The sequence below is a fragment of the Mus caroli genome, unplaced genomic scaffold (genome assembly GCF_978045245.1).
Source record: "Mus caroli unplaced genomic scaffold, Mus_caroli_1 scaffold_17, whole genome shotgun sequence".
In the NCBI taxonomy this organism is placed as follows: domain Eukaryota; kingdom Metazoa; phylum Chordata; class Mammalia; order Rodentia; family Muridae; genus Mus; species Mus caroli.
The window spans coordinates 32112332-32135794 of record NW_028227272.1 but is presented as its reverse complement, the minus strand read 5'-3'; the positions used below and the strand labels follow the sequence as shown (position 1 = coordinate 32135794).

At 42.8% G+C, this 23463-nt stretch overlaps 1 protein-coding gene across 1 annotated transcript in view; it reads right to left on the bottom strand.

The window, feature by feature from the left end:
* The window catches only part of Hacd2 (3-hydroxyacyl-CoA dehydratase 2), a 91306-nt gene that overhangs the window by 7617 nt on the left and 60226 nt on the right, over positions 1-23463 (bottom strand). Inside the window, exon 5 of the mRNA XM_021185030.2 lies at positions 1718-1839. Within this exon, the coding sequence (XP_021040689.1) occupies positions 1718-1839 (122 nt within the window). The remainder of the gene's footprint in view (positions 1-1717; positions 1840-23463) is intronic.

The window sequence follows — 23463 nt, the reverse complement described above, 5'->3', positions numbered from 1 at the left end:
TTACACAGCTACATTCTGCTATTTCCAAAATGCCCGTACAAACTACTGTGAAAATAAAATCTTGACTAATTTTAACATTAGAAAATTCCTAATAGCTTTGAATTTTATAAATAAACCCACACAAATAAATTACTATTTCATGAGGTGTTCACACAATTATTTTCATTTTTAAAAAGTTTTATCTCTTTTAAAAGAATTCAGAGGGAACAGGAGAGATGGCTCAGTGTTTAAAAGCACTTGTTGCTCTTGCAGAGGACCAGGGTTCAATTCCTAAGCACACATGTGGTGGCTCACAGCCACTAAAAGGTCTTCTGGCCTCTGCAGGCAGCGGGCATGTACATGGACACAGATACCTGCAGACCAAACATGTACATACATGAGGCACCATCATCCCTGTGGAAATCGTCAGCTCAAATTCAAGAAACTGTAGCCATTTACGGCTCAAAATTAACCTGGATTAAGCTTCCAGGCACAAGCATCTGCCCAGAAACAAGTCATTTTCCCTGTTGCCAACCTAGATCATTAGGCAGGGCAGTGGAGAAGAACTGTCCATAGACCACAGAGAAAAATAAGCCAAAGAATTCTCTGAGAACAAAGCCAAATCTAGGCCAACAAGTGCAACAAGTGTCCCCACAGACAGACAGCCTTCATGATGGCCGTGCAGGCTGGTTGGAAGCTGTTAGTTTTCCCTTCTTTTCCTCCTAAATATAGAACTATTAAAAAAAAAAAAAAAGCAAAAGGCTCATATCCTTGAAATGCTAGAAACTGGATTCCATTCCTAATTCAATCGCTAAACTCATAAACTGTGTAGTAACAACTGTTTTCTTTTTAGGAAATGAGGTGTCTTAGCTCCAAAGTCAGCCTGGACCTTTCTGCTCTGTCCTCACCCCACAGTCCTTCATGCACAAAATCACAACTGGATAAACAGATGTGCCATCAGCCTTTTGTCTAAGTCACAATTAAATTTCATTATTGTTGTTTGAATGAGACCAGAGTCTCATTCTGGGGCCAGAAATTGTGGCAATTTTCCTGCCTCAGCCTTCCAAGTTCTGGGATTACAAAGGGGTGAATCACCATGCCTGAATTCATTCTTTCTTTGTTGTTCTCCTTTAGTGTAAGTAAGTACACCGTAGCTGTCCTCAGACACCCGAAGAGGGCACTGAGTCACATCACAGACGGTTGTGAGCCACCATGTGGGCACTGGGAATTGAACTCAGGACCTCTGGAAGAATAGTCAGTGCTCTTAACTGCTGAGCCATCTCTCCAGCCTCACATGCCTGATTCTTAATGAATATTACTGGTAAAAATACTCAAAGCAAAATAAATTTTATAAGCTGAGAAAACCATGTAATGTTTGCTATTAAGTAAAATAACCTCACATGCCATAGTTTCTTGACAAAACAATACTAGGAGATGTAGACACGGACCACAAGGGGACAACTTCATCAGCTAAACTGAGTAAGGATAAAAACAGATAATATAGTAAGTCTCTGTTGAGTAACTTAACTGAAAAGAACAGAGTTCAAGAAAAATAATCTAAGTAAAACATGAAGACTTTAGAACAGTGTTTCTACAGATAAAAGTCAAGACCCTTCTGGTGAAATCCCCATCTCATCCAATTTCAGTTTTGGGAAGTTGGAGGCAATAGTCAGGCAATAAAAGGCAAATACAGTGTGGGCTCTTACAAAGTTAGTACTTGCTGTGTGCACTTCTTTACCTGGCCCATTTGATGATGTAAGGCAGATGGTTTAATAGACTGAATGTGTAAAAGGAGTAACGGATAATTTCCGTGATTGTCCAGGCAATAACAAACAGAAGTACACTGTCTTCACTCTGCACCTGGAGGAGAAGAAAAAAGATGTAAGAACAAACAAAGGAACATGCACAAGAGGCATTTTATAACGTGCACTGCCTGCAGGGCTGCCCGGCCACAGCCACCCATCCCTGTCCTCAAATGGCTGCAGCACAGCTTAGAAAGGGCTTGCTGATCAAACAGCAGTTCTGCGGAGGCACGTGACAGGAGACTCCGTTTGTGGATCAGTGGGAGCAGCAAGGAAGGGAACTGGATGAGCAGGATCCCTCAGGAAGAGGGAAACACAGCAAGTTTCTTTGCTGCTCTGATAAGGGAAAAGTGAGGTGGAGGAGTCAGAAGTAGGTAGGGAGAGGAGGCTAGGAGGACAAGCGGGTGGGAAGCTTGGGCTCATCACCAAGAATCTGTGTGCAATTAGTGTGACAGCGGGGAATCTGAGGACACTTCCAGAACACAAATGTGAGGATTCAAGCACGGTGGGTAGGGTGAGCTCAGGAAAGAAGAGGCACAGGCCATATACCAGACAGGCATCCTCCTGAGGAGACAAGCGGCCTGCTCGCTCACACGAGACAGCTAGAACCAGAACGACTTTGACACTGACTGTCTTATGCTAGAGAAAGGGTAACCTTGGTGAAGTTCCCTTATGTGTTTGGTAGGTGCTGTTCCAGGGGAATTTATGGCTGTAATACAGACTCCAGCACCCCTCCATCCCACTCTGAGTTTATAAAGATCCTTTGTGAGCAAAACCCAACAGACAAGCTTGCACTGCGATTCACCTGTTTCCCCTGTCCTACATGGTTGGTGAGTTGGCTGTGAGTTAGAAGTCCTACTCAGTAAACTGAGCAGACTACTATGTGCTGATTTCTCTGTCTCATCCCAGCCTGTAGTGACAAGGGTGTAGCAACCCTGCCGTCACTTTTGCTTCTCTCCATCTGCAGAGCCAACAGCTTTTAGCACTTCCATTCTTTCTCAGAAAGTGTACATGGAGTGATCCACCTACACAGTGAAATAAGTAGTCATTTACATAGCTATTAACTAAATTGCCCTGACAAAGAACTTCATAAATGCATGGTTACTATTCTCTAAAAATAATAAGAATTTCATACTGTCAAGAGCAGGAGTACTTTTTGCTTTAAGGCCAGAGCTAAGTACCTTTAAAGCTCACACTGAGGGCTCCAGTCTGCCCATGAAGCTTTGCTTAAAGCCTATCGGATACCAAAATCTACGTTTATCGGATATGTTGCTTTTCATGGACTTTGTAACCCTCATTATCTGACAGTGATGTACGTTTTTTATAGATTTATTTTATCAGTATTATTTTTTACAGCTGTGGCTAAAACCTCTTAAAGGCTTCCTATAGGCAGCTCCTCCAGTGTTCTGTACTCTAGCTCACCTTGGAAGCCGAGTGTATAAACTCATCTTTTGTTTCCCTAAAGCACCTGATGCTTTCCACAGGAAAAAGCTTTGCAACTATCTGTGAAGCAAAGGGATCCAACCGACTCAGCTCACTCTAAGACCCAGTTCCCTTCTTTTTAATACCTAATATTGGTTTGTGTCATCTTAGTGGCCTACACATAGACAGGTAGTAAACAAGCAGATAGACTTCAAACTTCTCGCTTTTGACCCAGGCAAACAGGCAGTTTTTACACTTCACTCTTTATTTACACTTAACTCTTTCAAAGGTCAGGATTAGGAAAATGGCCATGTTGTACAGTTATAACTGCAGATCAATAATAAATACATCCTTGTGATCAAGATGGGATTTGGAGAGGTAGAAAGGCAGCTTAGATGTTAAGAGCATTTCCAGAGAACCTAGGCTTAATTCCAAGTACCTACATTGTGGCTCACAATCATCCTTAACTCCAGTTTCAGAGGATCTGATGCCATTTTTTGTCCTCTGTTGTCACCAGGGACACACATGGTACACAAACATACATGCAGGCAAAACACCCATATACATAAAATTAAAATTAAAACAAGAGATTTGGATAAAGTCAGAGGTAAATCTTTCTGATTTGTAGAAATTATTCAACAACAAAGAACAAAGGCAAAATATAATGGGTTAAAATCAACAAGAGGACCAACAAGACCTGAATTGGTATCGGTAAGTCATGCCACAACAGTATTAGTCATGACAGTCAAAAGGTGGACGAAAGCCAAGGATCCACAACTGCATGCATGTGTGCGCACACACATAATATGAAATATTATTAAGCCTTAAGAAAATTCTTATGCATGTTAGAACATGAATGAATGAACTTTGAAGATTATCATCAGTTAAATATGCCATTTGCAAAGGACAAATGCTGTTGGACTCCACTCACATGCATCATGTGAGTGGTCGATACATAGATGAGAAAAGTAAAGGCAGAAGGTTGCTAGGAGCTGGGCAGGAGGGGGCGGGGCGGGGGCAGGAGGGGGCGGGGTTGGGGGGGAGGGGAACTGCTGCTTAAGTGGTAGAGTCTCTGGAAAGTTGAAGAAAATGATGCAGATGGAAGGCAATCATGGGAGTGCACTTAAAGTAAAACTGTATTGCATACTCAAAAATGACCCAAACGGTCAATGTCATATATATTTCACCACAATAAAAGTAAGTTAAAAACCTAATTATGTCAAAGTCAACAGAAAGAAATATAAAGTCTTCTATAATTCAATAGAAAAATGACTTCAGTACAGACTAGAGAATACTGTGGCTTATGAACCCAAGAGATGGGAGCCAACAGGGTATGAGGGTATAAAACACACGCTCAGCCAGTTACTACTACAATTCTGTCTCCATAACTACATTCTAAATACATCAGACCTCAGCTAGGAAGCAGAGTCTGTCAAAAGAACACTTGCACTAACTAGCAGAGCTTAGCCTAGGACAGGAAACAGAGCATGTACATTAAAGTATGTAAGAAGGACACCATTAATATGAGACTAATGGATAAAAGAAAAAGGAATAAGATGTTGGTGTTAGTCTGAAATAAGAAAACCAACCTAACAAACCAGCTGGCCAAGAACACCTGCTACCTTCTAAAGCTGCAGGGTTCTGGGCCTTGGACCAAAGAAGAATTCCACAGAGAATGGGTGACCTGAGTGGGAGCTGGCAGGGCGTCCTGTGCAGTGCCTTGGATGTGCTGGGGCAATGGTAGCATAGACTTATGGGAGTGGCTAAGCAGTGTCTGGTTTAACTTGAGAGAACCCACAGCATGGATGGCCAGGAAATAGATACTGGACAGTCCAGAGACCTAGGGTAGAACCAAACACAATGGGCCAAACAACAACACAAAGAATGAAATGATTACTAATGATATTCTCTACACTCATACATCAGCGCCTTGTCATCATCATCAGAGAGGCCTCCTCTAGCAGCAGATGAAAGTGGGTGCAAAGACTCAAAGCTAGCATTATTTGGAGAGTCTTATTGGAGGTCTCTGTCTAGTCCCTCCCTTTGGGACTTGAGGAATCCAATGGAAGAGGGGAAGGAAGGACTGCAGCAGTCAGAGCGGATGGAGGACACCAGGAAGACACAGCCCACTGAATCAACTAGGCAGGGATCAGATGAGCTCAAAGACAGAAGCAGCAAGCACAGGGCCTGGAAGGGTCTGCAGCAGGTCCTGTGTGTGTATGTCACGGCTGTCAGCTTGGTGCTTTTCTATGCCTTCTGACAGTGGCAGTGGGTGTGTCTCTGGCGCTCTTGCTGCTCCTGAGACTCTTCCTTTCCTTAGGTTCCTTGTCCAGGTTCACTATGAGGGCCTTTTTCTTGTCTCATTTCTTCTTGGTTTGCCATGTTTGGCTATGTTGTCTCTTGGAGATCTGTCCTTTCTGAAGGTAAACCAAGAGGGAGGAGGTCTGGGGAAGAGGGGAGGCTGAGGGGAGATGGGAGGAGTGGAGGGAAGGAAACTGTGGCTGGGATGTACTGTAGGAGAAAAGAATCTTTTTCCAAAAAAAAAAAAAGGATTAAGAGATTTAAAGCTGAGTATGGGGGCACACACTTATAATCCTAGCACTCAGAAGGCTGAGGTGAGAGCATCCTAAATTTGAAGTCAGCCTAAGTTACATAGTAAAATTAAAGGGGGGGGGGAGGGAGAAGAGTGTGTACAAATATTCATGGAAGTGTCACAGTTCTTAATTGTGAAAAAAGTTGAAACAGCTGAAATATCCAGTAACTGGGGACAGATAATGTAGTCATCCAACGGAACATGACTCAGCAACACGAAGGGAGGAAATCAGCACTGGCTACAACACGGAGGAGTTAGACAAACCAACAAAAACATTAGCCACGCTGGGTAAAAGAAGCCCATTCTAAGTGGCCACTGTCTAGAAATGGCAACTTTGGAGACAAAAAATGATTGCTAGGGGCTGAGAGCACCAGTGGGCACAAAGCATCATATTATGGAGATAGGATGTTCTAAACTAGACTAAGGTATGGAGCTTTCACAACTTGCTAAATCTGTCAGAAAGTAGTAGATACCTAAAACGGTGAATTTTTAAAAATTACAATTAAATTTAAAAATAAAGTTGTTTTAAAAAACAAAATTTTCTATAAATAAATAATACTGATTTTTAAGGAGGAAGGGGTCACATGAGGTGAAGGAGGGAAAGAGTTATAACTGGGATTTATTAAGGCTTAGAAAGGACAGAGAGCAGGGTAGGGAAGGCATCCACAGGGTCTCTAGTCTAGGCTGGCTTCAGACTCCCTATGTGGCTGAAGATGACCTTGAATTTCTGACCCTTCATTTGCACCTCTAGGATGCTGGATTACAGGCATGTACCACTATACTGGTTTATATGAAGCTAGGGTTTGAATTGAGGGCTTTGTACATGCTAGACAAACAAACAATATGTTAACTGAGCCGCTTCCCTGTTCCCCAAGTGTCTTGCAGGCAGCCTTTGTCAGAGATGCATGTTCATAAGAAGGCACACAGGGTTAGCAGAGGCACCTCACTGGTGCAGTGTGCTAGACAGATCCCACTGCACACCACAGGCACTGGTTCCTCTCCCTGATCTGAAGCCAGGAAGGAGGTAGCGTGTAGGTGGCTTGTGTGGTTTAGCCAAGGGAGTTTACATAGAAATCCAAGCTGGAAAAACAAATGGGCACAAGAGAAAAACCTTTACGCACAAATAGCATCATATGTTTGACTTTAAAAGGCACAGGGACTATCAGCACATGGAAAGCTGTCACTTTTGTTACATTCAAAGAAAAACAGATGGTGCACACAAGAAAGCCGCTATTATAGAAACCCCATTCTTCTTAGTACTTTGAAACCTGCTGTTTATCACTCCACTCATTTCAAAGAACTTCTGAGACCAAGCTTATGGCAAGCCTTCTTTCTTCTTCTTAATACCCCTTTCCCTGGGAAAAGAGAAGACAGGAGGGGAAGAAGTGATGTGACAAGGTTACAGTAAACTATGGGATGGAACTAGAGGCTGTTCATGACTGGAGTGTCTGTCTCTTAGTCTGCCCCAGCAGACTGCCCACCCTAGACAATGGAAGTCAGTTCTCTCATAGCTGGACCAGGGTGGCAGGCAGTATGACTGGCTATGACGAGAGCTTGTCCTGACTTGCGTGCAGGTAGCTACCTCCCTGATGCAGCCTTACGTGAGGGTAGAGAAGGGAGCTAATTTTTTATGACCTGGGATAAATGCAACTGTCCTCCAAAGGCTCCTGTCCATATACCATCAACGCTAGGATCATGTCTTCAACACAGGCATCTGGACAATGCATTTGGCATGGATGCAGGCAGGGGCACTATGTGGTCCATAACAATATTCTAAGACAAGTAGTTTTCTGTAAGAGGACCTATAGAGTAAATAAGTTGGTTGTGCATGATATGAAAACTTAAAGAAATCTTGGTTGCTTTTTATACTCCTTAAAAAAATGTAAAACAGCCAGATATGGTGGCACATGTTTTTAATCCCAGGACCCAGAAGGCAAAGGTAGGAGGTAGGTGGATCTCTGTGAGTTCAAGACTAGCCTGGTTTACATAGTAAGTTCCAGGCCAAACAAGGCTATGTAGCGAGGCTGTCTCAAAAAAAAAAAAAAAAAAAAAAAAAAAAGGCAGGGAGTTTTGGTACACACTTTTAATCCTACAGAGCTGAGGGCTCTATAGACAGCCTGGTCTACAGAGTAAATTCCAGGATAGCCAGGGTTCAGAGCTATTACATAGAGAAACCCTGTCTCAAAAAAACCAAAAAACCAAAACCAAAAAAAAAAACTAAAAAACAAAAGACAACAAAAAACCAAAACCCCCAAAACCAAAAACCAACCAAATAAACAAACAAACAAAAACTCACCACCAACAAAAAAACGAAACAGCAACCCAACCCAACCCAACCCCACCCCACCAAACTCCACCAACCCCCCTGCAGGCTCAATCTATAATAGGTTCACTTAACTGCTCACCTTTGCCCTTCCTAGGACCCCTCTTACCACACAAATTGTTATCCTTCTCCTGCATTCCTTTTAAAGGCTGGATTTGAAGGACAGGAGTACAGTCAATATGATGTCCTGAGGTCATTTCTTCATGCAAACAGCACAGTGCATTTGTATAAATCTAAGTGATAAACTAGACTAAACTAGAATGCACATCTAGAGTGTTTAACCGATGTGCTGCACTTTCATCAGGTGAACGCCTACATCAGGATCACCACACAGGAGTCACTGGGCTCCATTCTGTGATCCCTGCTGTGCTGTATCATAGACCAAAATGATGGTCTGTGATACAGACTACGTCCACAGCCAAGACAGTGTGGGAAAGGCGTGCACAGGCTGGCTGTTCACATCAGAGCATCTCAGGATAGCCTGTGCTTATTGTGTTTGTTCCTCTTTGTTGGAAAGATGAATGCCTATTCAACTTCTCTGCTTATTCTTTTCAATAGCTATATAGGCACCACTAAAGCTGTTATATCAAAGGTCTAAGCTCTAATACGCCAAATGCTTCTGTGCATAAACTGCCTCACAAATTCCCATCTTACAGTGAGAGTAAACTTCTGAAAATCCAACCTTAACCTTCAACATCTCTGATATGCCTTCTAGGTTCTGGGCCACACATGTATGAAATAAATGGCCAATTCAGTTGGGAAACTAGGGACTTGGAATAAAAAAAAGAAAGAAAAAGAGGGTTCTTCTGGCTGGAGAGACGGCTCAGCGGCTAAGCACTTGCTATGCTTGCAGACAATGGGTCTTCAGTTCCCTGTACCCATATGGCACTCTAGTACCAGGAAATCCAGAGAGCTACACACACACACACACACACACACACACACACTTGCACGCATGCATACTTTAGGCTTCCTGCTTTTGGTGGAAATATTTGCAAACATGTGAGCACTAGACTCAAGTATTGGAGGAACCAGTCTAACCTCATGACATATACATATATTCACATACTCATATAAGTTAGCTATAGAAGTGCTTTTCAATGTAAGTGAGTGCATGTATGCATATATACAGGGAAGCATGCCTTAATTTTTCTATACTAAAGAGCTCATAACCAATCAATAGCATCTCTGGTGCTGTAAGCTCTTCAACTGCTCAAACTCCAATTCTTTTTAAAGTGCAATTTAAAATTTAAAAAGTCATATATTTTAATCATATTATTTCCCCTCCCAGATATTCCATCTCCTACCCACCTACTGTCTTGTTCTTTCTCTTTCAAAGACAAAAAAAACCAAACAACCCACCCCCCAAACCCCAACCCAAAAGACAAAAAAAGCATGTAAAAGCCCATGGTCTGATTTATACTACCAACCACTGCTGAGCATGGCCTGGCCTGAGGTGTCACGTCATTGGCCACGCTGATTTTCCCTCACCCCGCAGCTATCAACACTAAGTACCTCCTGGTTAGGGCGGGCTTTGTGCTCACTGTCCTGCATGTGGGGATTTTCAGACCATGACTCTTAATGCAACTCACCACCAGAAGGAACCTGGACTCCTTGGGCAAGGGCAGGGAAGGATAAGGTAGTCTGGGAACTTTTCACTGCATAACGTAAGGCATTTCTGAAGGGTGGAAGTAAGACGAAAGAACCAGGGAGGCTGCCATGCTACCTCCCAGGGAGCACAGGGGACCATTTCTGTAGGTTTCCTGCCAAGAATAAACAGCTTGAATTGTCACCAGGAAACTCTGGATGGATCTAGGTTGGAGGCCACTATAAACTATGCTCTTTACTGTCAAGGATGTGAACACAGGTATGCACATGCCAAAGACGGAGGGGCTTCTGAGGCCTGACAGGTGACATGGACACCTGTCACCTTACCTCCTTCCCTTCTGTGTTGTGCTTATCATAGTATCTGAGGCAGACAGCAAACCTCCTTGGACATGAGTGCATGCATCTAGAGTATGTATAGAACCATATTGTTTGTACATGCATGCATTGTTTGGAAAGTTAGTGAAGTGTGCGTGGGCCTTATGGAATAGGTGGCAGTTGCTAAACCAAGCTGACTTCCTCATCTGGAGGGCTACATACAGGTACTAAGTCTGTGACTCCCATACCTAAGCATCTGGAGGGCTACATACAGGTACTAAGTCCATGACTCCCACACCTAAGCATCTGGAGGGCTACATACAGGTACTAAGTCCATGACTCCCACACCTAAGCATCTGGAGGGCTACATACAGGTACTAAGTCCATGACTCCCACACCTAAGCATCTGGAGGGCTACATACAGGTACTAAGTCCATGACTCCCACACCTAAGCATCTGGAGGGCTACATACAGGTACTAAGTCCATGACTCCCACACCTAAGCATCTGGAGGGCTACATACAGGCACTAAGTTCGTGAGTCCCACACCTATGCATCTGGATGCAAGAGGATGCCATGCACACCTTACTCTCAAGGTCCAGAAGAAGAAAAACAATGATACACATATGCACATATATAAATAGAATGGATATAGTAAAATATCAACAAGAGAAAGATCTGAGCTACAGGTATACAGCTCATTGTATTATTGTGGCAACTTTTCTGTAAGCTTGAAATGATTTCAAAATAAATTTTTCTTTGGTAAAATTTTTCACCAGTTACCATGAAATCATTTTAATAAGCACAAAGAACATATTAAGTTCTATGTGAACAATTAATTACAAACATTAGGACTGAACCAAGGGTCCCGTGCATGCTAGGCAAGAACTGTATCACTGAGCACACCCCCAGCATAAACAATCTTTTCAAAAACATCCAGAGGGCTGGGCATGGTGGCACACACTTTTAATCCCATAACTCAGGAGGCAGAGGCAGGCAGATCTCTGTGAGTGAGAGGATACCCAGGGCTACAGAGTGAGCTCCAGGACAGTCAGGGACACATAGTGAAACTGTCTCCAAGACATAAAATAAACAAAATATGAAAAGACATAAAATAAACAAAATATGAAATCCATCTAGCTGCAAGCTGTAGGGGTGTCCACACAGGCAAAGGACACAAAGACAGACAGGATTCCTAGAGCAGGTTGGCTAGTGAGATGAGCCATACCAGAGAGCTCTGGGTTTGACTGACAAGCTTCCTCAGAAGAATAAAGTGGACAGAGACTGAGGAAGACACGTCAACCCTAGGCCTCCACATGCACGAGCACCTGGAAACATATGCACACATACTGGCACACTCATGTGTGTACACACATACTGCAGGCACACAGACACATACACATACCACACACATGAGAGAAAATGGAAAACAACTCTTATAGCTATAGTGGGGTAGAAGCAGGAAGATGGCTACAAGCTGAGTCCAGCCTGACCTTTAGTAAGTTCTAGACCAGTTAGAACTACTTGTTTGGAGACCTTGTCTCCAAAACGGAAAAAAAAAAAAAAAAAGGTCCAGTGAGATGGCTCAGCAGGTAAGGACGCTTGCCACCAAGGCTGAAGACCAAGTTTGACCTCGGGAACCCTACAGAGTGAAAGAAAAGAACTGACACCCCCAAGTTGTCCTCTAAGCTTTGCCTGCGTCCACTTTAGAAGTAAATATAGTTACTACCAGGCTTGTACACTGCTTATGGAGAAGGCCTCAGGATGTGCTGGAGAGACAGGTTATGAAACAGTCTTAGGAAAGACAAGAACATGTATTAAAGAAAACTTACAACAAGGGTCTCTGAGAAAGACTAACAGGTTGAAGGCTGGCCCTGAGCTGTACTAGCCTTTTTATTGTCTTAGAGGATAAAAACCTCAAGGGTAGGCCACAAACTTGCTTTGAAGAAGGGCTAGCCTAGTTAGAAGCCAAAATCAAATTCTTAATAAATGCTTTAGATTAGGATAATAATCATGATTATGATAATGATAGTTCCCATTAGCAGGGATAATTATTCCTTAAGCAGGATAAAAGTAATTATGTAGAAAATTTCACCAGTTACTGTGAAACTATTTTAATAAGTATAAAGAACATATTCCTTTCTATGTGAAAAGTCAATTATATTTCTGCTAGAAACCTTAGGACATAGAAAAGTCTTCAAGACAGTTTCATGGACCGTCATCACAACACTGTTGTGAAAGGATTGGGCTACACGATGGCAGGTATGTGGTCAACACACTAGTTCACTGGATCCTTCTAAGTGCCAGGGCTGCTCTGAGTACTTTGTATATGTTAGCTCCCAGTGTGCTCTATGAAGGACGGGAGTGTGGGAGGTGGGCGGGGCTCCTTAGGAAGTAGAACATGTAATCATTCTGTTGGAGCAACTGAGGCAGGACAAGTGGTCAGAGCACCTCACTCCCTCTGCTTCACTAAGGAACGATCCCTGCCAGGCAGTGAGGATCCCGAGGCCCTGTACTGATCCCAGCCACTTACACCAGCTGAAGGACTAGGACAGAAGAACACAATAAGGACAGTCTCCATCCTTTCTTTAACTTGAATAAAAAAATAACTCATTGAGATGTTTATATATATATATATATATATATATATATATATATATATATATATCCTTAGTAAAATATAAAAATACTGAGAAGGTGGTTTAAAAACAGACATCTGGATTCTTTATCTTTTAACATGACAATTTCATATACTAAAGTACTCTTTATGATTAAATCCATGACAGGATACATGACAAACCAGAAAATACCTTTTCTGTTTGTTTGTTTGCTTATTTGTTTGTTTGAGACAGGGTCTCTCTGCATAGTCCTGGTTATCTTAGAACTCACTATGTAGACCAGGCTGGCCTTGAACTCGCAGAGATCTACATGCCTCTGCCTCTTGAGTGCTGGGATTAAAGACACGTGCCAGCATGTCTGGCTAAAATACTATTATTTTTAATAGAAAACATGAACTAAGTAATTAAAAAAATCCCTATTTACCCCATTTAGAGGTGAGAAAAATGCGTTGTTATGCATACACATTTTAACTTACAGTAACAAAGGAGACTAATCAAGGCATTCTTACCATTGTAACACAGTAACAGAGCTTCCTCCTCCTCCTCCTCCTCCTCCTCCTCCTCTTCTTTCTTCTTGGCAGCAATTTGAGACACAGTCTCATTATATAGCCCAAGCTGTCTCAAACTTAGAATCCTCCTGTCTCAGCCTCCAAAGTGTTGGTTAGGATTACAAGTATGACCCACCACACCCAGCCCAGAACATTTGTTATTTTATATGTGTGGGTACTTTGCATGTATGCCCATGTAGCATGTGTATATACTATCTACAGAGGGCAGAAGAAGGCTTCAGATCCCCCAAGACTGGAGTTACAGAAAGTTGTGAGCTGCCATGTGGGGGCTGGGCATTGAACTTGGGTCATCTGGAAAAGTTACTGGGACTCTTAACCGCCTACCCATCTCTCCAGCCCAGGACTACTTTAAAAACAAACAAACAAGAAAACAATCAAACAAAACCAAGGAGAAGAGTTTATGTATTTATTTAGTCTGTGTATGTGGAGGTGAGAGGAGAACTTCCAAGTATCCGTTCTCTCAACACCATGCACTCACTAAGCCGCGCCATCAGCCCAGTGGGATACTTCTGATGGGGATGTTGCTCTTGGTCTACCAAGTCATCGTGGGTATGAAATCAACTTTTCTAAACAGAGCATGCACTAAGAAAACCATGACAGACATGCACTCAACACGCACCTCACAACTCACTCTGCATTACGGCACAGCCAGGCGTGCAGCTCTCAATGTCCAAGTGCTCCCCCATTTCTCTAGCTTTATGGCTTTCTAGGTATCCAGCCCATTTTCTAGAACGCATGAAAGTACCAAGAGGGTACTTCAAGTGGGCTAGTCTCATCACAATGTCATCGAGTCTGTTACCAACTGTAACTCTGGAAGGAAAAGGACCGTCAGACTTCTTAGATGCACTTCTTGGAGCAAGTTACTCACCCTCTCTGAATCTTGGTTTCCTCATATGGAGACTTTTGCCTTTGGAGTCATACAGTGATTGTAGGGCTCTCACTGGCTGCTGGCCTTTGCTAACATTTTTCCTTAGTCCTAGATGAGTCTCCTACTTCCAATGAGTGCTACTAACTGCAAAGCTCTCATACAGTTATCACCTTCAGTACAGTACGACCCATGCAATCTAATCCAATAAGTAACCTGTGAACTAAAATTCCTGTAAGTACAGCCACAATAGCTTAGAGAACAATGTTCCCCACATCAGGCTGCTGTGACCCTAAAGGAAGAGCTGAGGAACACTTACCCCACAGCCTGCCAGCTGTACTTCTCAAGGGACTTTATCACTGTCAGACACATAACATCTGGACACTAGACTACATCAAATTGGCAACATACATTGTGAGTGCCACAGTATTTATTCCTTGTAGTGTAGTAAGGACAAAAGTTTCAAAAGATAGAAAATATAAATAAAAGCTCTTAGAGCAGAGATGAAAACAGCACCCATTGTCTCTGCCCATGGCTGCTCAGTTTGACTCGTACAGTGAATTAAAAATATTTAAACTAGTTTTTTGTTTTAATTTTTTAATTTTACATTTTAATGGGAAAGTTAATGTCTGGATTTTTACCTTTTCCTAAGAAACTCAGACTGGATCTGGCAGGCAATGACTAGCTGAGGCCAGCTTTTATGAGGTGGCCTGCACTTACCAGTCCCTCTGTCACCAGCTGAGCCTTGACTCCAAATGGTAAGGGAATGCAATGGCGCACATCTGAAAAGCTCTGGGCTCCACAGAGATACAAAGCACTTTCCCTGAAGTCACGAGCTCAAAGTGCTCCTCCATCTCTAGCTTTATGGCTTTCTAGGTATCCAGCCCATTTTCTAGAACGCATGAAAGTACCAAGAGGGTACTTAAAGTGGGCTAGCCTTTACAGCTGACCCAGTAAGACAGCCACCAGCACAGAAGGAAGGCAAGAGACAGAACTTCCAAACTCTGGCTATTTTGGTAGAGCCAGAGCAAAGCAAAGGGTAGGAGGGAGAAGCAGGAAAGTGTGGTGGGTTTAAACAAACATCTATGGCAGCAAGCGGAAAAGAACCAAGGTAAAGCTTGGCCATGTATAAACCTAGAATACTCATGATTAGTCTGCCCACTTAAGGCAAAGCAGGCCCTGCACATGCACACACACACACAGCCACACAAGTATCAAGTCCATCTTACCGGGGTTTTACACCAGACTTGAAAAAGGTCCTCTCTGGAAAATGCAGACAACTTAGTAAAGTGCCTTAGTTCTTTTATGATACACCACTGCTTATAACGACAGTTTGAACATGATAAGGAAAAGTAAAAAATCGTTACTGGGCCCTCTTTCCTAAACACGAGTGTATACTTCATACGTCTTTTCTAGAAGCATAGGAATAGGAGCAACTTCTCAGGGTCCCCTATGGGCCATAGGATGGCCAACAGACTGACTGTTTGCTGAGCAGGATGGCTCTTAGGAGGTAGAAAGCACCAGGATTCTTACGATGTTTTCCTTCATGCTTCAAAATAAATGCGTTTTTAAAAAAGCTACAGTATATAGGGGACTGCTCTGGCAAAGAAGAAAGAGTTCTTCCCACATATAAAAGTTTCCAAATGAATATTAATCAATGCTTTAAGAATGCCATTCAATGTACTGTAGAACACTCTTGTTTAAAAGCACTTTATAGGTCAAACCTTTTAACTTCTCCTGACTTTGCTGACATATTTTAGCAATGCTCACGATGCATGCCAATCACCTAACTTTTACAGTGGGAAACACGGCTCTCTAAATCATGCAGATATTAACAATGCTGACTGTATTCCATGGTACCATTTAACTCAACCCGGAGAGGCATGTGGCTTGCTTCTCAGCAAGGGTGCATCTGGGATATGCTGTCAGAGTGAACAATCTCTCTGAAGGGTGAGGCCTATGTGGCCTTGCCCCTGGCCATCAGATCCAACTCTGCATCACACAGGCAGAGGACCACAAAAGCCACCTCCACTATTGGGGATCTGTTTAAAATTAGCAGTCCTTAAGTTGAAGAACAACATACCAAGTACTCCTGTGTTTTCTGACTGCTTTTTTTTTTTTTAAATGTGTCATAGTCATTTACAAAGCATGAGGAAAATGCACATGAAAATCTAACTGGATGAAGTAAAGAGAATGGAGCATACTGCAGCATGCATGTGTCTCTAAGGCAGCACCTTAAGCCACTTGCCATGAGGACACAAGTACTGGAGCTCACTGCTAACAACTCTTACTGACATCACAACTGTTCTGTGACACACGCCTTGTCTCTCAGGCTGCCCCCAGACAGTAAGTTTCATTTGTTTATTTGGGAGAGTATTAAGTCCAAGTCACACTTCTTTTGTCACTCTTGTGTCCCTGATGTCAAAAGCTGAACATCTTTGGTAGTCTGAGGACTGCAAGGGACCAGATTTGTCCTGAACACTGTCTTCTACTAACAGATAGCTACACTGCATGTGTTGACACTACCCAATAGCGCATATGCTTGAAGAAAACATGTTTCAACAACAAGCTATTTTGCTGTAACTGTCAAAACCTGGGAAAATGCAGGGTGCTGCACAGGTGCATCCATAACATCCATTATATGGAAGAACCATCAGTGTTTTAAGAGACTAAAATATAAAATGCACAAAATACCCTAAAATCTAGGACCAGAAGCGATGAGAAAGAAGCAGGTTATTCTTCAACCTGAAAGGACTGGAACTGCCTGGACAGAGCAGGCCGCTTCTCAGGAGACCTCAGCAAAATGGGCAGGACACTCCCTGCTAGCCCCAGACCTTCTTCCTCTGAATGGCATTTCTCAGAATGAAGACAACTGTATAAGTTTCCAGAGAAATGACCCAGTGTAGCTGTCTCTTCCCTGACACCGGGGATGCTGTGTGTCAGATTTTACTCTGGTGTTAGGAACTTCATGTAACAGATGTTTTTAGGGGAAGTCACCAGGATGAAGACAATGTGGGGTGCAGTGTGGACTCCAGAACAGAAACAGACTAATGTTAAGGAAACTTAGTCATTTCCCTGCCTTGATGAGCTTGAACTTATTCAGCTACGAGCTGATGAGGAGGGCTGCCCTCTGCATGGAGTGAGGCTAACTTTCAAATTTTTTTTACAAAGATGGATGCAGTTTTTAAACAAACAACTGACTGAACTATCATCAGAGGACATCCTATTTTAAATGGCATGTGCTCTAGTGGAGTCTGACAGGAGCTGAGGGGTTAAGACCATGGGAGAAAGAGAAAGATCATGAAATGGCAGAAGTGAACCTTGGCCAAGCATAATGGATCTAAGTATCTTTTATATACTGAAGTACAATATTGGAAATTGGTAAGCAGAAAACTCAGAGAAAAATTAGACATTCTGATTTTGCCACAATCATCCCAGATAGGCAATGGCAAAAGGACAATTTAGCAAACAGATAAAAAGCATAATCACTAAGTGCCCACAATTATAAGATGTAGAAGTGATATTCTAGTGTGCTGCCTTTACCCAAGAGCTGTCTAAAGTTTGACAGAGCCTGATTAACAATCAAAGAATGAAGTTTTTTGCCTTTAGGAGTGGGCTAATTTTAAAAGTGAAGGTGATGTGCACCCACCTACAGGAGTGTCTAAAATAGAAAGTAAGGAAATAGATGGAATGGGGGAATGTTGGATGCCTAGCTTTCAAGGGGACTAGAGGATACTGAACAGTATCTGAGCAGAGGAGATGCACAGAAGAACATCACTGTGGGAAGGGCACAAGAGAGACTGGCATAGTCCAGGCACAGCATTCAGAAAGACAGTGGCACACTCTAGACACAGTATCTCATCTCCTTGAACAGTAAGATACAAAGCTGCTGTCTGCCTAACTCACTAAGCTTGTGGGTGGTACCTGCTGGGAATGATACAACATGGCCAAGGAACACGTATAGCCACAGGAAGGAAGCTACAAGCCCTCCAGTGACAGCATGGGCAGCATCGGCACTCTGTGAACCTAGCTGGAGGATCAGCAAAGAAGAATAGAAAAGAAGGGGGCCAGGGAGGAAGAAAGAGAAAACTCCCTCCAGGATGAGCCTCACTCCCAGTGTCCTTTCTGCACCTCTATGAGCTAGTGACCGACTGACTCCTCACTACCTCAACTGTGTTCTCACACACTCTTACTTCACAACTGTGAGGACAAGAAAAGCCTGGGTGACAGGTCATCACCTCCTCATGTGCATGACACATGTGGAGCCTCTGTGTTCTACAACACCAGAACTCAGTGTGACACAGCTGTGTTCCCCACACCTTATCACCAAACAGATGAGAGGGTGCTTTGTCTCTTCTGGATGCCCCAACTTTCTTCTTCAGCTTCCTTTAACTGTTCAGCAGCAAAAGACAAATGGGGGAAATGCCAGAACCTACCCAGGAGTTACACTTAGTGGTTTAAAGGAATTCTAGGGATTCTGTAACTCTTTAAATATGTAATAGGGAACTCTGGAGTCCACCAACTTAAGATTGTCTCTACATGGTGTCCCTCACTTGGGAATCTCAGATGGCTCTGTTGCAGCCTCTGCCCTTTTGTATCCTACCAATATTGCAGGTGGGAAGGAATCCCTAGGGAGGCCACCAGAATACCCTGGAAGCAGGGGAATAACACTGTTGCCATTCAAAGATGTGGCCACTGACCACATTTTTTTGTTTGTTTTGTTTGTTTTAAAGATTTATTTATGTATGAGTACTCTATCTGCATGTACACCTGCATACCACAAGAGGCTATCAGATCACATTAAAGATGGTGAGCCACCATGTGGTTGCTGGAAATTGAACTCAAGACCTCTGGAAGAGCAGCCAGTACTCTTAACCACTGAGCTGTCTCTCCAGCTTTGACCCCCCTTTTTTTTTTCTTAAAGTTTATTTATGTTTATTTTACAGCTCACCTGGATGTGAATAAACCATGTGAATGCAGTACCCGTGGAAAGGCTCTGGGACTGGCTGTGAGCATCATGAGGGTACTGAAAACTGAACTCACGTCCTTGGGAACAGTAGCCACATATATATTATATAATTTTACATTTTTTATTTTATGTACATTGTTGTTGCATGTTTGTCTTTGTGAGGGCATTGGATCCCTGGAATAGGAGTTACAGACAGTTGTAAGCTGCCACGTGGGTGCTGGGAATTACTCTTCCTCTGGAAGACCAGTCAGTGCTCTTAACTACTGAGCCATCTCTCCAGCCCAGTAGCCAGTACTCATAACTGCTGAGCTGTCTTTCCAGCCCACCACTGATCTTTTATTGTTGTTGAGACAGGATCTTAAGTATCCCAGGTTAGCTTGCAAATCCCTATATAACTAACTGATGACCATTTTGTACTTCTGATCCTTCTGCATGCATAAAGTGCTATACCCAGTTTATGGCCTGGACTCATTCCATAAGCACTCTAGCTACATTCCTAGCCCCAGCCACTGTCTTCTCTCCTAAGGAGACTGAATGCCTGGAATTCGTATAGGGATGTGATACTGGAGAATTACAGAACTGACTTCCTAGTTATTTCTGTCAGTGGTACAGAAGTTAACTGACATACCAGGAATGTAGGATGCCTGCTGAGAAAAGGTGCAGTGGAGCCAGCCCAAGAGATTAAAAATGAGCTACAAATGGGAAGAACCCTCCCCCACAAACCAGGATGCTCAAAGTAGCTCTCACATTCACCAGATGTTTGCCTTGCAAAGTTTCAGTATGTTCTTATCCCAAACCTCCTCTGTATGCCCCAGTTCCTCCTTTTGTGTGCTACCTTATATCAGAATTATGTAGCTCTCTCTTTGAAAGCTTTGGAAAGAATGAAAGCTTTGAAAGCTCTTATTTTATGTTTTAAAAAGGTGTGTATGTGGGGCTGGAGAGGTGGCTCCATGGTTAAGAATACTTGCTTTTGCAGGAGAGGACCCAGGTTCAATTCCCAGGACCTACTCGGCGGCACCCAAACACCTACAGTCTTAGTCTCAGGGGATCCAACCCCCTTTTCTCACCTGCATAAGGTATTAGGTATACATGTGGTGCACACCATATACACTTGCAGACAAAAATACTCCACACATAAAATACCTAAATGAATCTGCTAAAAATTTTTTAAAACTATGTGTGTGTGTGTGTGTGTGTGTGTGTGTGTACGGCCATGCACATGAGAGCAGGTTAGGAACACACCCAGAAAAAAAATTCTATAAATCAAAATATAAATTCTAACAAATTTTTTAGTCTATTTTTACACACACTAGAATTTGAGAAAAACTTACTAGATGTTTTGATCTAAAAAACAGTTTTTCTAGTATGATTCAAATATAGCATTTAAAAATGTCTATCTGCTGATACTCAATAAAAAATATCCTATATATACAAGCTTTAAAAAAAAAGAGATGGCCAGTGGTACTCCAGTCACCAACCAGCCTGCTGCCCCTCTACAGTGAACTCCATTAATACCCACCCCCTTGGTTTTGGGAATGAGAACTGAAACAGGAGGGTGAACTCAACAGAACACAGGTATTTTTAGGGCATTTTCCAAAGCTTAGAACTCAAGAGATTATCTAAAAATGTTCATTCCTTGGACTTGGTTTAAGATATCCTCTGTCAAGTGTGGAGCGGGACCTGAAATTTACATTTTAAATAAATAATCTTGGTAATTCTGGTCCAAATGGTCCATGAATACTAAATGTAAAAAGTCTTAATACTTTAAAGCAGATCAGCCAATGAATCAGCCAGTGAGCCATGAGAGCAGTAACAAAACTTGAGAAGTAGGACTGGGGCTATATCTCAGTTAGGAGAGTGTCTGCCTACCGTGTTTGAAAGCTTGGGCTCAATCCCCAGCACTGTAGAACACCAGGCATGGCGGCAAACCTGAGATCACAATTCTCAATGTAGAGATGGAAGGAGAAGAGTTTAAGGACACCCTCAGTTATGTAGGAATTTAAGGCCAGCTTGGGAGACAGGAGACCTTGTTTAACAGTTAATTAACTTTATAGAACCTAGAATCCCCTGAGAAGAGTCTCTGTGAGGGATTGTCTAGATCAGTAGTTTTCAACCTGTGCATCATGACCCTTTTGGCAAACCTCTATTTCCAAAAATATTTTATGATTCATAGTAGTAGCAAAATTACAGTTATGAAGTAGCAACAAAAACAACTTTACGGTTGGGGGTCATCACAACATGAGGAACTATATTAAAGGGTTCCAGCATTAGTAAGGTCTAGATGAAGCCGACCTGTGGAGATGCCTACAGAGGACTGTCTTGATTGTTACTGATGAGGGAAGCTGAAGCCCTGTGAGTAGCACCAGCTGGCTGAGTACAAGAAAGCTGCTCTCATTTGTTCTCCTGTTTATGTTACCCTCAGTGTCAGCACACTGTCTGGAACTATAGGTGGAAACCCTTCCCCTATAGCTGCTTTCATCGAGGTATTTTTGTCACAGCAACAGAAAGGGAATTAATTAAACACCCTGTAACAAAAAAGGAAACAAAATACACAACAAAACAAAACCCCCAAAGCAGCGTGCTGCAAGTAAGCCTGGGGAGGAGGCTCACTACTGATCTGTGTGAGGTGTGCAAATGATGTAATAGAAGAAGCACACCTCACTATGCACTCAGCAAAATGAGGTGCTGACAGCATCCTCGGCAGAGGCTCTCTATGCCACCAGGCAATGACAAGTCAGCATAAGGACAATGAGGACAACACATGCAGCCTTTCCAAACTGTGGCAGGAAGTCAACTGTGATGTGTTAAGAAGATCAAGGACTTAGAAGTCCAACTTTGCCTCTCTAGCTCTCGAACTCTAATGGAGAGCCCAACCTACCTCAAGGGACAGTAGCCAAGAATAAATGTTAAAGCTTCTGTAAGTTACAATGTATCATACAATAATCAGTACAGGAATACGGCATCACACACTAATTTCTTAATTCTGACTTCAGTGTATTTGTAAGCCCCTTGATGAATGGCAAGAACAGTAGAGTAAATGCCAGGAGCCAGTAGTATGCCACAAAGAGGTACCAAAGAGTGTGGGGTAACAGCCCTTGTTCTGGTTGCAGGAAACAGTAAGAACCGGAGTCGAAGCTCTATCTTTGAGGTTTAGTTTTATTTTACGAAGATCACCTCCAGTAAAGTATCCTTGGCTGGCACCCTTGAACTTCCAACTGTTTCCCACAGAAGACCTGGAAGAGCATCATGGTGCTCTTACTCTGAAGATTCAGGAAGACTTGAGGTGGCTTTTGCAGAGGGCTGAGTCAGGATAGACCCTAACAGTGGTCTAGCTGTGTGTCTAGGAATCTGAGGCCAAGCATAACTGTTCCAGAACAAGCAAGGATATGTGGGTTTTTTTTCATGGGGAATCATGATGAGAAACAGAAAGTCAAGTCATGCTGTGATGGTTTGTATATCCTTGGACCAGGGAGTGGCACCATCTGAAGGTGTGGCCTTGTTGGAATAGGTGTGACCTGGTTGGAATGGGTGTGTCACTGTGGGTGTGGGTATAAGATCCTCACCCTAGTTGCCTGGAAGTCAGTCTTCCACTAGCAGCCTTTGGATGAAGACATAGAACTCTCAGCTCCTCCTGCACCATGCCTGCCTGGATACTGCCATGCTCCCACCTTGATGATAATGAACTGAACCTCTGAACCTGTAAGCCAGCCCCAATTAAATGTTGTTTTTTTATAAGACTTGCCTTGGTCATAGTGTCTGTTCACAGCAGTAAAACCCTAACTAATACAGAAGTTGGTACCAGGAGTGGGGTATTGCTGTGATAGGCCTGACCATGCTTTTATTTGAAAGAATGTGGATTTTGGGACTTTGGATTTGGAAAGCAGTGGAATGCTTTAAATGGGGCTTAATGGGTCATCCTAGTAGGAATATGGAAGACTTTGTTGCTGGGAGTAATTTGAACTGTGTTGACCTGGCCCAAGAGATTTCAAAGGAGAAGAATTTCAGAATGTGGTATAAAGACTGGTTTTGTGGTATTTTGGTGAAGAATGTGGCTACTTTTTACCCTTGTCTGAAAAGTTTGCCTGAGGCTAAGGTAAAGAGACTTGGATTAATTGCATTGACAAAAGAAGTTTCAAAAAAGCCCAGCAGAGACTTTGTTCTCTGGTTCAGTCTTATGAAGAAAAGTTTGAACAAGCATAGCAAGCTTAGAAAGGAAAAATATAAAATATATGGTTTGAGTATTAAAGGAGTACCAGGAAGTAAAATGGAGCAAAATCTTGTGTTCTAGGAAATAAAGATTAAGGGAGTGGGACCTTGAGGCAAGATCCTACCCAGCTAAATTAGATCCAGGCATGGTGGTACACACCTTTAATCCCATGAGACAAGCATGCTGATCTCTAC